We start from the raw sequence: 11,192 nt of genomic DNA on the forward strand, positions 1-11,192 counted from the left end.
ACCCCATCCCCCAGGCACCACATCCCCCGTGCACCCCCTCCCCCACACACCCCCACTGCTCCCTTTCTGCAAAACCCCTTCCCCACTGCCCATGGCCCCCCCCACACACGAGCTGTGCTGGAAACAGCAGGCTGTCTGTCCCTGGGCCCCAGGCGCAGCTGTGAACAGACACATGGGGCGAAGGGACTGGACTTTGAACGTGTGATTTAAGGGTGACTGGGGGCTCGAGTTGGGGCAGAGCGCCGGCCTGGCCGGCCTCGGCGTCACCTGTGCGGTTGTCGTTGGGCGGGCAGACGCTCCAGGGCAGCGGGTGCTGGAAGGAGTTGAGCAGGTACCAGAGCACCCAGGCCAGCACGGTGTTGTAGTAGAGGCTGACCAGGAAGGACACGGACAGGCAGCCCAGCCCTGCGGCACGTGACAGGCCCCGTGGTTACTGCCGTGCTGACGCGGCCTGCGCCAGAGCCGCCGCCCCCCACCGCCCACTGCGCCAAAAAAACCACCCATCCCCACCATCGCCCACCACCCATCACCCCACCATCGCCCACCACCCGGTCAGCCACACCTCCTGGCAGGCGCTGCCTCATCTTATCGTCCTCTGTCCCTGCCACCCCCTGGCCAGTGAGCTCCCTGGACGTGGGACAGGGCTGCCTCTGCCTCCTGCACCCTGGGCTCACCCCACGCAGCACCCCGCACCTAAGCCCTTCCTCAGGGAAACGAGCAAGGCCTCCTCAGAGTGTGGCAGGGACGCTGCTGCCCAGGTCCCCTTGCACACCTGCGTTGGGCCGCCTCCTTCGTCTGCAGCCCCCAGCCCAGCCTCCTCGAGCAGCTGCCCGCGGGGGCCCCAGCAGGCACCTACCAACTCCGCCCAGGTAGGGCGAGATGGCCATCCACACCCCGACGCTGCCTCTGCGCAGCCGCTGGCCGATGGCGAGCTCGATGTGGAACAGCGGGATCCCCTCGAAGGCCAAGGCCATGAGGTAGGGGATGAGGAAGGCCCCTGCAAGCAGGCGGCCGTCAGCGAGGCGGGGACAGAAGGCTCGCGGCTGCGAGGGCCAGGCCCCCACGCCGGGGCCCTGTTGCCGCTGTTCGGAATCACTTGGTGCTTCGGGGGCAGCTTCATCAACAAGCGGCCACTCCCTTCCCACTGAGCCCCTGTGACTGGCGCCGGGGAGCTGGTCCTGACCGCCGGGATGCTGGAGAAGGCCGACATCTCACCAGGTCTCCCCAGCGTCGCCCTGAGTTGGGCCAGGACCCTCTCTCGGTCCCTGGCCTGCAGCATTCCCTCCGCACCCCACTGTGGGCACAGGAGGTGGCCCCACTGCACAGCGGGCTGAGGGCCCCAGGAGGAGCAGGCGGAGCTCGGCAGCGGCGCCCATCTTCCCTGCGGCTGGCGGAGGAAGGACAGAGCCACGCTCCGTGCCGGCTACTGGGGGCTGTGAGCCGGGCCCTGGCCTCTCCCGGAGCCCACAGACCCAGCACCCAGCACGAGTGGGACCCGAAGCCTCCGCCTACAAGGCCCGCAGGACAAGGCTGGCCCTCCACGTCTCCGGGCCCGCGGACATTCTCGTGCAGTCGGGAGGACGGAGTCCCCAGCAGCCGCTTGTGGCCATCCCCACAGAGCAGGAAGTGGTGACCGCGGCATGTTGGCTCCACACGGTCACAGTGTCGCCTGAGGCTCACATTCGCAGAGACTTACAAACTGAATAATCCCCAACAGGAGAGAAAACACTAGCCACCTTCAGTATGATGAGCTTGTACAAATTAAAAACGGGGTGCATGACCTGCTCACCAATACATCTCGTACCCAAACAAGCAGTGGCGGCCGGGGGCCGGAGGGCCCGCGCGTGTGGGGACACGTTCATCGGAAGCGTGCGAGACAAACGAAACGTATCGTGACACTTGAATGAGTGTCTCGCATCTGCAAGGAGGGCCTCAGGAAGCGTTTCAGATCACGGACTCTGCCGAAGCCCACGGGCTCAGGGGGCACAGGGACTGCCCTTGGCCCTTGTGGTGACAGGGCCCAGCCCCCTGGCGCCAAATGAGGTAGCCTTGGCCCATGTAGTGACGAGGATTCGGGCCAGTTCCCGCCCCACTGAGTGGGACCTGTGCAGAGGCCGGTGACTGCGCACGTCCATCCTGGCCCCGGTCCTGCTCCGCACCGCGCTCACCTCCACGCTCAGGGCAGCTGAGGGAGGCGGCACGTAGGGGCGGTGTGAGCGTCTCCAGCGGCCCTCAGGGGTCTCGCCACCAGGAGGCCCGAGGCCGTGCGCCCTGCCCCACGCCCAGGGACCCCGACACCTCTCGGGCAGCAGCGACGGGCTCTCCCAGCCAGTCAGGCCCTGCTCTGTCCTCCGCCTGTTTCCCCAGCATGGCCTGTCCTCTGTCTACCTGCTGCGGCCGGGAGGGCTGTCTGCATGTCCTTGGGAAGGGGAAGGCTGAGGCCACCACTAGGGACCACACAGCACACGCACTTGCCCCCTGCTTCCCGGGGGAGACACTGCCGCTCCCAACCAGACACCCGTGGAGCCAGGTGTCCCTGTGAGGACTTGGGGACCCTCCCGGTCTCACGAGGGAGCCTTGAAGGCGAGTTGACCCGGCACTGAGCCCAGGACGGCCCCTAGACGGGGGGACAGCAGAAAAGGACGAGCCCGGCCTAGGAAGTCCTCTGCCATCCCGTCTGGGGACAGCATCGGGTGACATTCCACGTTGGCTGCCATGGGGGGCTGGTGTGGGTGCCCTCGCGTCCCCAGCACCGAGAGTGGAAGGCGACACGCACATTCGCACCACGTGGAGATGCTGGCCCGTGGGCGGAGAAGCTGAGCTCCTTCTGACCGTCGACAGACCACCCCGCCCGCAGCCTCCGGTGGGTGCCCGCCGTCCTAGGGGCGCCGGTGGGCCAGGCCAGAGCTCCCGACAGCCAGGGGCCCGCGGGCGACACTGATGAGTCCATGCATGCAGCGGCACCAGGCAAGGTGGCGTGCGGAGGGCTCCCCGGGCCCCCAGGGCTGGGTGCCTCAGACCAGACCCCGGGTGGCAGGCTTCTCCCTGCATCACGTGTGTCACTAACTCCCGGGTCTGGGGTGTGCCTGCCCCCCGCCCCCCGCGCAGCCTCACCTCCACCGTGGCTCTGGCACAAGTACGGGAACCTCCAGATATTGCCCAGGCCCACGGCAAACCCCACGCAGCTCAGCAGGTACTGCAGCTTGTTGTCCCACCTGGGCCTCCCGTCCCCACTGTCGACCCCCAGTGAGGCTGGTCCCGGGGCGCTCGCCATGCCCAGTCCCGGCCCCGTGGAGCCCTCCAGAACCTCTGCTGTGCCCCCTCCAGCCGTACCCCTGTTATTTAAAGGAAAACCACAGAGCCGGTTAATCGGTAACTTGTCCGGGCCCCCTGACTGCCCGGCCCTGCCCGCATCGCTGCCACTGCTGAAGGCCTGTGTGTGCCGCCGCCAACGGACCGTTCCCAGCGAGGGCCTCTGTCCCCGCGGGGACGCTCGGGGGCCCCAGACCGGGGCGCGGTTAGCTGTTTGTGTGTGAGATGGTCGCTGACCTGCACGTCCCGTCTAAGACACGCTGCAGAGAGCCCATGAGCCTGGTCCCCTGGCAGCAGCAGCCTGCAAACATCTCGTCAATGTCAGCGTGGGATGTCGACGTCCACGGGTCAATGTGGGACACGCCCATCGCCACAGGGTCCCCCTGCCCCTTTCATGGCCACGCCCACCTCCCATCCTCCCTACCCCCTCCCCTCGGCTCCTGACAAGGTCCAGTGTCCAGTTGTCATTTCAAGAATGTCGTGTAGATGGGATCACACAGTGGTGACCTTTGCAGTCACAGGGGGGGCTTCCTCCTCTCGGCCCGGCAGCTTTGCCCCCCCTCAGTATCCACGGTCACTCTCGGGCAAGGGGCTGCACAAGGTGACACCTGCTGCACACAGGGAGGGTGGCTCCGCCAGGTTGGAGGCATGTGACAGTTCCCCTCGAGGAAGGGGTGACAAGCTGACACGGAGCGGACTCAGCTGGGCACGTGGACCCTGCCCCCACGGCAGACTCATCCACCAGGACAGGCCCGGACACTGTGTCTCGTGTGCAGCCATGACCCCAAGTCCGTGGGCCGTGGACGCGGTTGGAGAGATTGTCTTTGGTTGAGAGCAAAGGGTGACAAAGGGGAGAATCAAAGACGATGAGACTGAAGGGGAGCGGGGAGGGGCGGCCGGGAGGGGGCACAGCCTCCCCCACCCGTCCTCGCCCCCCTCACCGGGGGACAGCCCCCTCCTCTGCCGCCAGGGCTTCCATGGATCACAGCGTCCAGGGGAAGGGCCAGGGCCTAGGGGGGTTCTCAGCCGGGCTCCGGGCTGGAGGCGCCATAGGGACGGAACATGGAGCAGGGACCTCGCCTCCGCCCAGAGAATTCCCGGAGTCCAGTTTAACTCAAGCTGCGAGATGCTCCCCCGGAAAGCGGAGGTGGCCAGTTTGTTGGGATAAGCACCGCAAGTGCCTGTCCCGTGACGGGGAAAAAGCTGACGCCGGCCGCCACCGAGTGGGCCCGAGCAGGCGGCCTCCCCGCCCGTCACAGCCCTGACGTGGCTCAGGGTTCACGGACCATCCTCGACCTCAGAGACCAAGCCTGAGTTACCCTGTAATCCGTCTTTTCCAATATCTGGCTAAAAATTCACACAGTCGATGTCCTCTTAAAAAAATGCACAAGGCGTTTCTGCCTTAAATTGTGTCAAGTTGAGTTTTATTTAACTGTCACCTATCCATGGCGGCCAGAAGCAATGATTAAATGGCTTAGCATTCACTGAGCTGGAACACTGCCGACCGGCACTCGGGAACTCTGGGCCGGGTCCCGTCCAGCTCCCCAGCCTAGGGGCCCACAGCCTGTTCTAGATGGGGCCCTCGTCAGAGGGTACGAGTGTCCCCATTACTGCAGGAGTTCCTAGGTCAAGGGGAAGGGCTGGGGGCAGCGAGACTGTCCCGATTTGCCCCGACCCCCACAGGCGCAGTTCCCACTGCAGCTCCGACCCCCCCGGGAGCTGTGGCAGGACCTGAGCACGTGCCCAGCATCTCCATGACAAGGGAGGCCACAGGGCAGCTGGGCCCCACGTGGCAGATGTGTGCACTGCAGGGCAACACGCACATGTACCTGCACACACACGTGCATGCACGTGGCTGTGCATGCATGTCTGTCTACACATGTACACAGACTGCACAGTAGACACGTGCTCACGCTCACATGCTTACATGCGTGCGTATACCACATAGCACGTGCTCACACATATACTCACGCATTCATAAATACACATAATTGCACACATGTATACATGCACGTGTGCACTCGCATGTATGTACACACATGCGTGTAAGCAAGTACACGTGTGTAAGCATGTACATGCATGCATATGCTCGTGTGTGCCCAAACACATGACACACCTATGTATAACGTACACTTATATGTGAACGCATGTACACACGTGCACATGCTCACACAATATGCTCCTGTGTGTAACCCACACGTGTGCAGTCTCGCCCGTGTGCACACCCACACGTGCGTGTGCACATGAGCACGTGCAGTGTGGGCTGGCCGCTCAGTACTTTAGGTCCCCATTCACAGAGGCGATGGACAGCGAGCTGACCAGCCCCTGCTCGTTCTCTGGCCTCTGACAGCGGTTCCTGATGAGCTTGTAGAGGATGAAGCCGGGGATGGTGAGGCAGGGCACGCCGGCCACGATGACCACCACGCCGTACACCCAGTCTGGATACGGGACCTTCTCAGATTTGGGAAATCCCTCCTGGAGACAGAGCGGCCACCGGTGGAGCAGACAGAGGCAGCAGCGGGGTCTCCTTCAGGGGGCGCGATGCCTCTTCTCCCTGGGATCCCCACCCTCTGGCCCACGTAGGGGAGGGGAGAGACACCCAGGGTCACCTGTCCCCCACCTGCCCACAGGGAACGTGACCCCGGCCCCCTGCCTGGAGGCCTGTGCGCTCACATAGGCAGGGTCCCAGACGCTGTATGTTAACTCCTCGTTGACCTCGACCACTAAGAAGAACAGGAAGATGACCAGCATGAGCAAGGGGCTGACCACTCTCCACGTGACTTGCCAGAAGATGTTGGGCTTGTGGCCGATCATAAACTCGATGTCTCTGTTAAACCTGGAAGCAGAGGCCGGAGGGAGCTGTCACCCGGGAGACATCGCCGGCCTTGCATTCCAGCCTTTGCAGGCGTCCTGAGCTGCCTCGCCGGGCCTCTCCCCCATCGTGGTTCCGGCGTTCTTCTAGGCAAAGACACGCCCTCCTAGGAAGGCGCATGGCACACCAGAAGCCCCTCTGGAGCCACGGCTCACCGCTCGGACCTGTGAACTCACACCCTGGGCAGGCTGATGCCAACAGGGGTCGTGCATCTGGCAGGCAAAGCGGGCAGCGGCCCCGCCATCTCCCGCCCACCCTGTGCCGAACTCTCTTCTGCACAAACGAGTCTGCTGTCTGCAGAAGTCAGAACAGCGGGGGCAGCATGCAAACCGTGAGCTGCCCAAGACGACCGGGGAGCCCGGAGGGCACTCCTGGAAAAGCAGAGGTGCCCAGGCCTTCAGCCCAGCAGGGCCTGCGAGCATGGTGACAGGTCTGCTTGGGGCCACTCCCGGCTCTCTGCCTCCCGCTCATGTGGCCTCTCTGGGTCAGCGCTGCACGGCAACCTACGCAGCAAGTGTCTGGCTTTGAAGTGTCCTTGGGTCATTCACGGATGGGTGTGCAATCACTGGGGCCGTCACGCCTGCTTCACACCAGCAGCAGCCACGTGGCAACATCTGCTGGGTGCTCCAGTCTCCCGCTGGCTCCCACCTCGGCTGTTCGCATCGCGTGGCGGAGACAAGCACCCTGCACGTGTGCCCTTGCACACGCGTGTGTTGGTGACACGGACCAGGCTTCTCAAAGCGGGCACCCCTGGAGGGTGCGTGCACGACTTACACTAAGAGACACCAGCGAGTATCTGAAGTCGTGGCGAGTCTGGCTCCTGAGGTCTGTGCCATGTTCCCGATCCCCCATCTATAATGGGGGGACGCCCTGTGTGTTTGGCCACAGGGACAGCTGAAAGGGCCACACAGCCCCTGTCCTTGCCCGAGTCTGTCTGGCTACAGAGCCCTCTCCCCCAGAAAGGTCTGGAGCGCCCCAACCATGGGGCATCCCTGCCACGGACCCCCAGTCCTTATAAAACACCTGGCTGGTGAATCCCGGGGCGGAAGGTGCCCGTGGCTGTTGGGGCTGGCGCGTGCCGGCCCCCCTACCTGTCCATGCCGTACACGTAGACCACAGAGAACATCTCGAAGAAGGCAGTGACGAGCAGGGGGATAGAGCCGGCGTAGCTGTCGAGGAGGGACAGCCAGTACTGGCCGGAGTTCAGCGTGAAGATGAAGGCCACGAGGTACATCCCCAAGCAGAGGAGGCCTGTGGGCAGAGGGGCCGCTGCAGGCAGAGCTCCTGCCTGTGGCTGGGCCTGGCCCCGCTGCCCGCCTGGCCCCACAGCCTGGCTCCGCCACCCGCCGCCCGCCTGCTGGCCTGTGTACCTGTGCACAACTCCTTGGGACACTTCTTGGGGACGACTTTGAGGTCCTGCAAGGGTACGACCACGCCCTCCATGTTCCCAAACATGGACGAGAGCCCCAGGCAGAAGAGCATGACGAAGAAGAGCACAGCCCACAGCGGGGACAGCGGCATCTTGGTGATGGCCTCTGTGAAGACGATGAAGGCCAGCCCCGTGCCCTCCACACCCTGCACGGCAAGCACACGCGTCAGCCACGCGCGGCACACGCGGCCCCGGGCCCCGGGCCGCAGTCACTGTCCGCCTGCTTCGGGAAACAGGCAGCCCTGGTCTGTCAGGCCTGACTGTTCTTAATTGCTGAGTTATGTCCCGCGGTCGTGTCGTCCGGCAGCAGTCCGGGGCCCTGAGGCGGCGTCACGGCACTCACGCGTGTCCACCCCGTCCACTCTGGAGGGCCGTGGGGGCTCGGAAACGAAGGGGGTGAACAGCGGGGCCACATACGAGCAGCCAGCCGCGTGGAGGAGGGAGGGGCTGGCCACGCGGCGCTTGGGAAATCCAGCTGCTCGCCACCGCGCGAGGCCCTGAAAATGCTCGACATGCCCCACTACTGAGTGGCTCCAAACAAGAAAAATGCGAAGTTAAAACGAGTAAACGTTGGTCCGTCAAGCTCCACCGTACGTAGGCGCCGCTAATCGTGAGGACTGGTGCTGAAAAGCATCCACGCCTCAGCCGACGGTGACCTCGGCACCGGGGCGGCTGACGGACGCCCGCCAGCCTGGAATAAAATGTGCCGCCAGGTCCCCGGTCGTCTCAAAAGAGCAGTTACGACGACGCCGGCTTTTTATGGAAGGGCTTATGTGCACGGCAGACCAGGGGAGTTTCCGTTGTGTGACATGTGGCCTTGGAGAAGGCCAGGCTGGTGGCCGCCGTCCCTGCCTCGGCCCCACAGGGTGTGGAACATGGGGCTTCGTGGCCGGACAGACGCTGGGGCCCCTGACCAGGCACCCAGGACCCGGCGGGGCAGGAGGGTCAGAGGTGGGCAGGCACGTGGGGTTGGGGACAGGCTCAGGGAGCTGGGTCCCCGGGGAGCTCAGTGTGCCCTGGGGGCGTCCTTCCCTCCGGCTGCGCCGCCCGCAGGGGCCCACCTCGGACAGCAAGGAGTTCATGTCGCAGGTCTGGAAGCTCAGCTGGGCGTAGGCCACGGGGTCGGTGGCATTGCACCACTTCTGTACCGCCTCAAAGTTCTCCTGGGTGACATTTCCCTCAGGCAGGTCGAACCCGTTGATGAGCGTCAGGATGTTCCTGGGAAGAGAGCAAGGCGGATGCCCTGGGCGGGGCAGGCCCGGCGGGCTCCCTGGAGGCGGCGTGGGCCTGGAGGGGCACTCACTCTCTGAAGCAGTCGTCGAAGCGCTCGGTGGCACGGAAGCCGATGATGGAGTAGACCACAGTGGCTGCGTACACGGACGTGAAGCCGTTGATGATGGACACGATCACCGCGTCCATCTCGCAGTTGTTGCTGTGGACGAGGGCGGCTGGGTCACCGCGGGCCGGGGGCTCGGTGTCCACTCACCTGGCCGCATGGCACGGGGAAGGAGCCCAGCCTGAGCCTGCGGCGCTGGGTGCGGCGGGGGAGGGGCCGCGGTGCACCCACCCACCCTTCCCCCACTAGTGCCCAGCAAGGGCCACCACAGGGCTGTGTCCCCTCTCACCACATCCCAGCCACCTGTGCTGCAGCCTGGAGCCAGAGAAGCCCCAGAGTCCCTGGAGCAGCCTTCACCCCCCAGCACTGAGGTGGGAAACACCTGTATGCAGATTCCTCCTTGGCCAGCAGCTGCTCTGGGCCCAGTGAGCGCGTCCTCAGGGAGCCCGAGCCCTCGTCCTCGCACAGGCAGGAATGGCCAGGGCCTCATGGTCCCAGCCCGAAGGCTCCGAGGCGGCTTGGTCCAGGCCCCCTACTCGCCCACGCCCCTCCCCAGTCCACGCTGTCCCCCCTCCTGGCCCCTGGGGCCCTGTCTCCTCTCAGCTGAGGGCTCCCCACCGCCACCTGGAACCTGAAGGCCGCCTCAGCTCAGCATGTGCAGAGCTCAACCGCTGACCTCCCCAGCCCCACCCAGCAGCTCTGCCCCCCACTGCTGATGCTAGCACCTCCAGATGCTCTCAGCAGAAGCCGACCTCGTCCATGAGCCCCCGGGGAAATGCAAACCAGTGAGACACCGCAGCCCACCACCAGGATGGCCGAAGACAGTAACCAGCGGTGGCGAGAGCATAAGACGCTGCCGCCACTCGGCCGGGGGTTGTGCACGGGGCTGCGGCCGCGGAAACGGGCTGGTGGCTCCCAGCAGATCGCACCCGGAGCCCTTCCACTCCCCGCTGTACGGCCAGGAGGCTGGGACACGTGTCACACCAACACCTGCACCCACGCGTTCGCGGAGGCGCGGACCCCAACGGCCAAAGAGTGGAAGGGACCCGGCACCCGACAGCAGAGGGGCGGCTAACAGGACGTGCCCCACCCATGCCCCGGATGGCACTGGCTTCTGACACGTGACCAACAAGGGCGAGCCTCGAGGACACTGCTCAGTGAGAGAAGCCAGACACCACGGATGTCCTGCAGGGGCCGTGTCTGTGACCTGTGCAGACAAGGCAGGTCCCCGGAGAGAAGGCAGATCCCTGTTGCCAGGGCCGGGGGCGGGGCCGTGACTGCCAGCGGCGGGCTTCTCCCGGTGCCGACCATATTCCATAATTAGACCGTGGCAAAGGCTGCCCGCAAACCACTGCAGCTGCACTTTGAAGGGGCGGGGCACGGGGCGGGACCAGCCAGAGTGAAGCTTCCATAAAAGCTCGTCCCGCTCCCTCTTGTCCAGTCTGCTGGAGTGTCCCGGAGACCTCGCCACCGCCCTGCCCAGCCCCGCCCTCTCAAACTGTCCCCCCATGGCCAGCAGCCCATGGGGCATCCACCCTCCCCCTCCTCCCTACCCCAGTCGAGTCTGCTCCCGATGCACTTGGACCGTGCCCAGCCTGACGAGAGACTCCGCCTGGCCTCACGCCCCCCCAGGGCCCGCTGTCCTGCTGGTCCCACAGACCGCAGGAGGCCCGACCCTGGAGCGCCAGGCAGGGCACGCAGTAGGCGCCCCATAAATGGTGGTGGCGGTGAACGGACACCAGCTGCGTTCCTCCGAAGGCCCCCGGGGGCCCCTCTGAGTGGGCGCTGGTCTGGGTAGCTGTGGGCATGGGCACCTGGGGTCCTGGATGCCGAAGGGCTACCAGGGAGGGCGTGTGGGAACACCAGGGCTCACTGTCGCCCACAGGGGCGCATGGGAGGCCCCGGGGAGGCCAGCGTCAGGGTCCTGGGCGGTGAGAGCCGCCCAGACCCCACACTGCCGCCTCCCAGCACGGAGCCTTCTGCCGGCCAGACCCACCCACACTCACTGGACCGAGTTGTAGCTGGAGAAGGAGATGAGGCCCCCGAAGGCCAGAGAGAAGGAGTAGAAGACCTGCGCTCCCGCGTCCAGCCAGGTCACCGGATTGGCCAGTTCTGCAACCTGAAGCCAGACAGGGACCCTCAGTCACGCGCCGCAGGATGAGCGGCCACGGGAAAGCGAGGGCGTGGTGGGTGGTCCAAGGGAGACGCGTGCGCCGCAGACGGGTGGCGGGACAGACAGCGCC

The 11,192-nt window shown here is 65.2% G+C and overlaps 2 protein-coding genes across 2 annotated transcripts in view; both read right to left on the bottom strand.

Annotated features, from left to right (window-relative positions):
• The window catches only part of SLC6A18 (solute carrier family 6 member 18), a 12,620-nt gene extending 9,333 nt beyond the window's left edge, over window positions 1-3,287 (bottom strand). Inside the window, exons 1-3 of the mRNA XM_006917148.3 lie at window positions 3,115-3,287; window positions 857-997; window positions 268-405 (exon numbers count right to left, since the gene is read on the bottom strand). Coding sequence (XP_006917210.1) covers window positions 268-405; window positions 857-997; window positions 3,115-3,274 — 439 coding nt within the window. The 5' untranslated portion in view covers window positions 3,275-3,287. The remainder of the gene's footprint in view (window positions 1-267; window positions 406-856; window positions 998-3,114) is intronic.
• Window positions 3,288-5,583: 2,296 nt separating this feature from the next.
• Window positions 5,584-11,192, bottom strand: part of SLC6A19 (solute carrier family 6 member 19) — an 11,378-nt gene continuing 5,769 nt past the window's right edge. The window contains exons 6-12 of the mRNA XM_006917149.1: window positions 10,956-11,068; window positions 8,917-9,045; window positions 8,675-8,831; window positions 7,555-7,759; window positions 7,276-7,435; window positions 5,986-6,148; window positions 5,584-5,787 (exon numbers count right to left, since the gene is read on the bottom strand). Of these exons, the coding sequence (XP_006917211.1) occupies window positions 5,584-5,787; window positions 5,986-6,148; window positions 7,276-7,435; window positions 7,555-7,759; window positions 8,675-8,831; window positions 8,917-9,045; window positions 10,956-11,068 (1,131 nt within the window). The remainder of the gene's footprint in view (window positions 5,788-5,985; window positions 6,149-7,275; window positions 7,436-7,554; window positions 7,760-8,674; window positions 8,832-8,916; window positions 9,046-10,955; window positions 11,069-11,192) is intronic.

The sequence above is a fragment of the Pteropus alecto genome, unplaced genomic scaffold (genome assembly GCF_000325575.1).
Source record: "Pteropus alecto unplaced genomic scaffold, ASM32557v1 scaffold137, whole genome shotgun sequence".
NCBI lineage: Eukaryota > Metazoa > Chordata > Mammalia > Chiroptera > Pteropodidae > Pteropus > Pteropus alecto.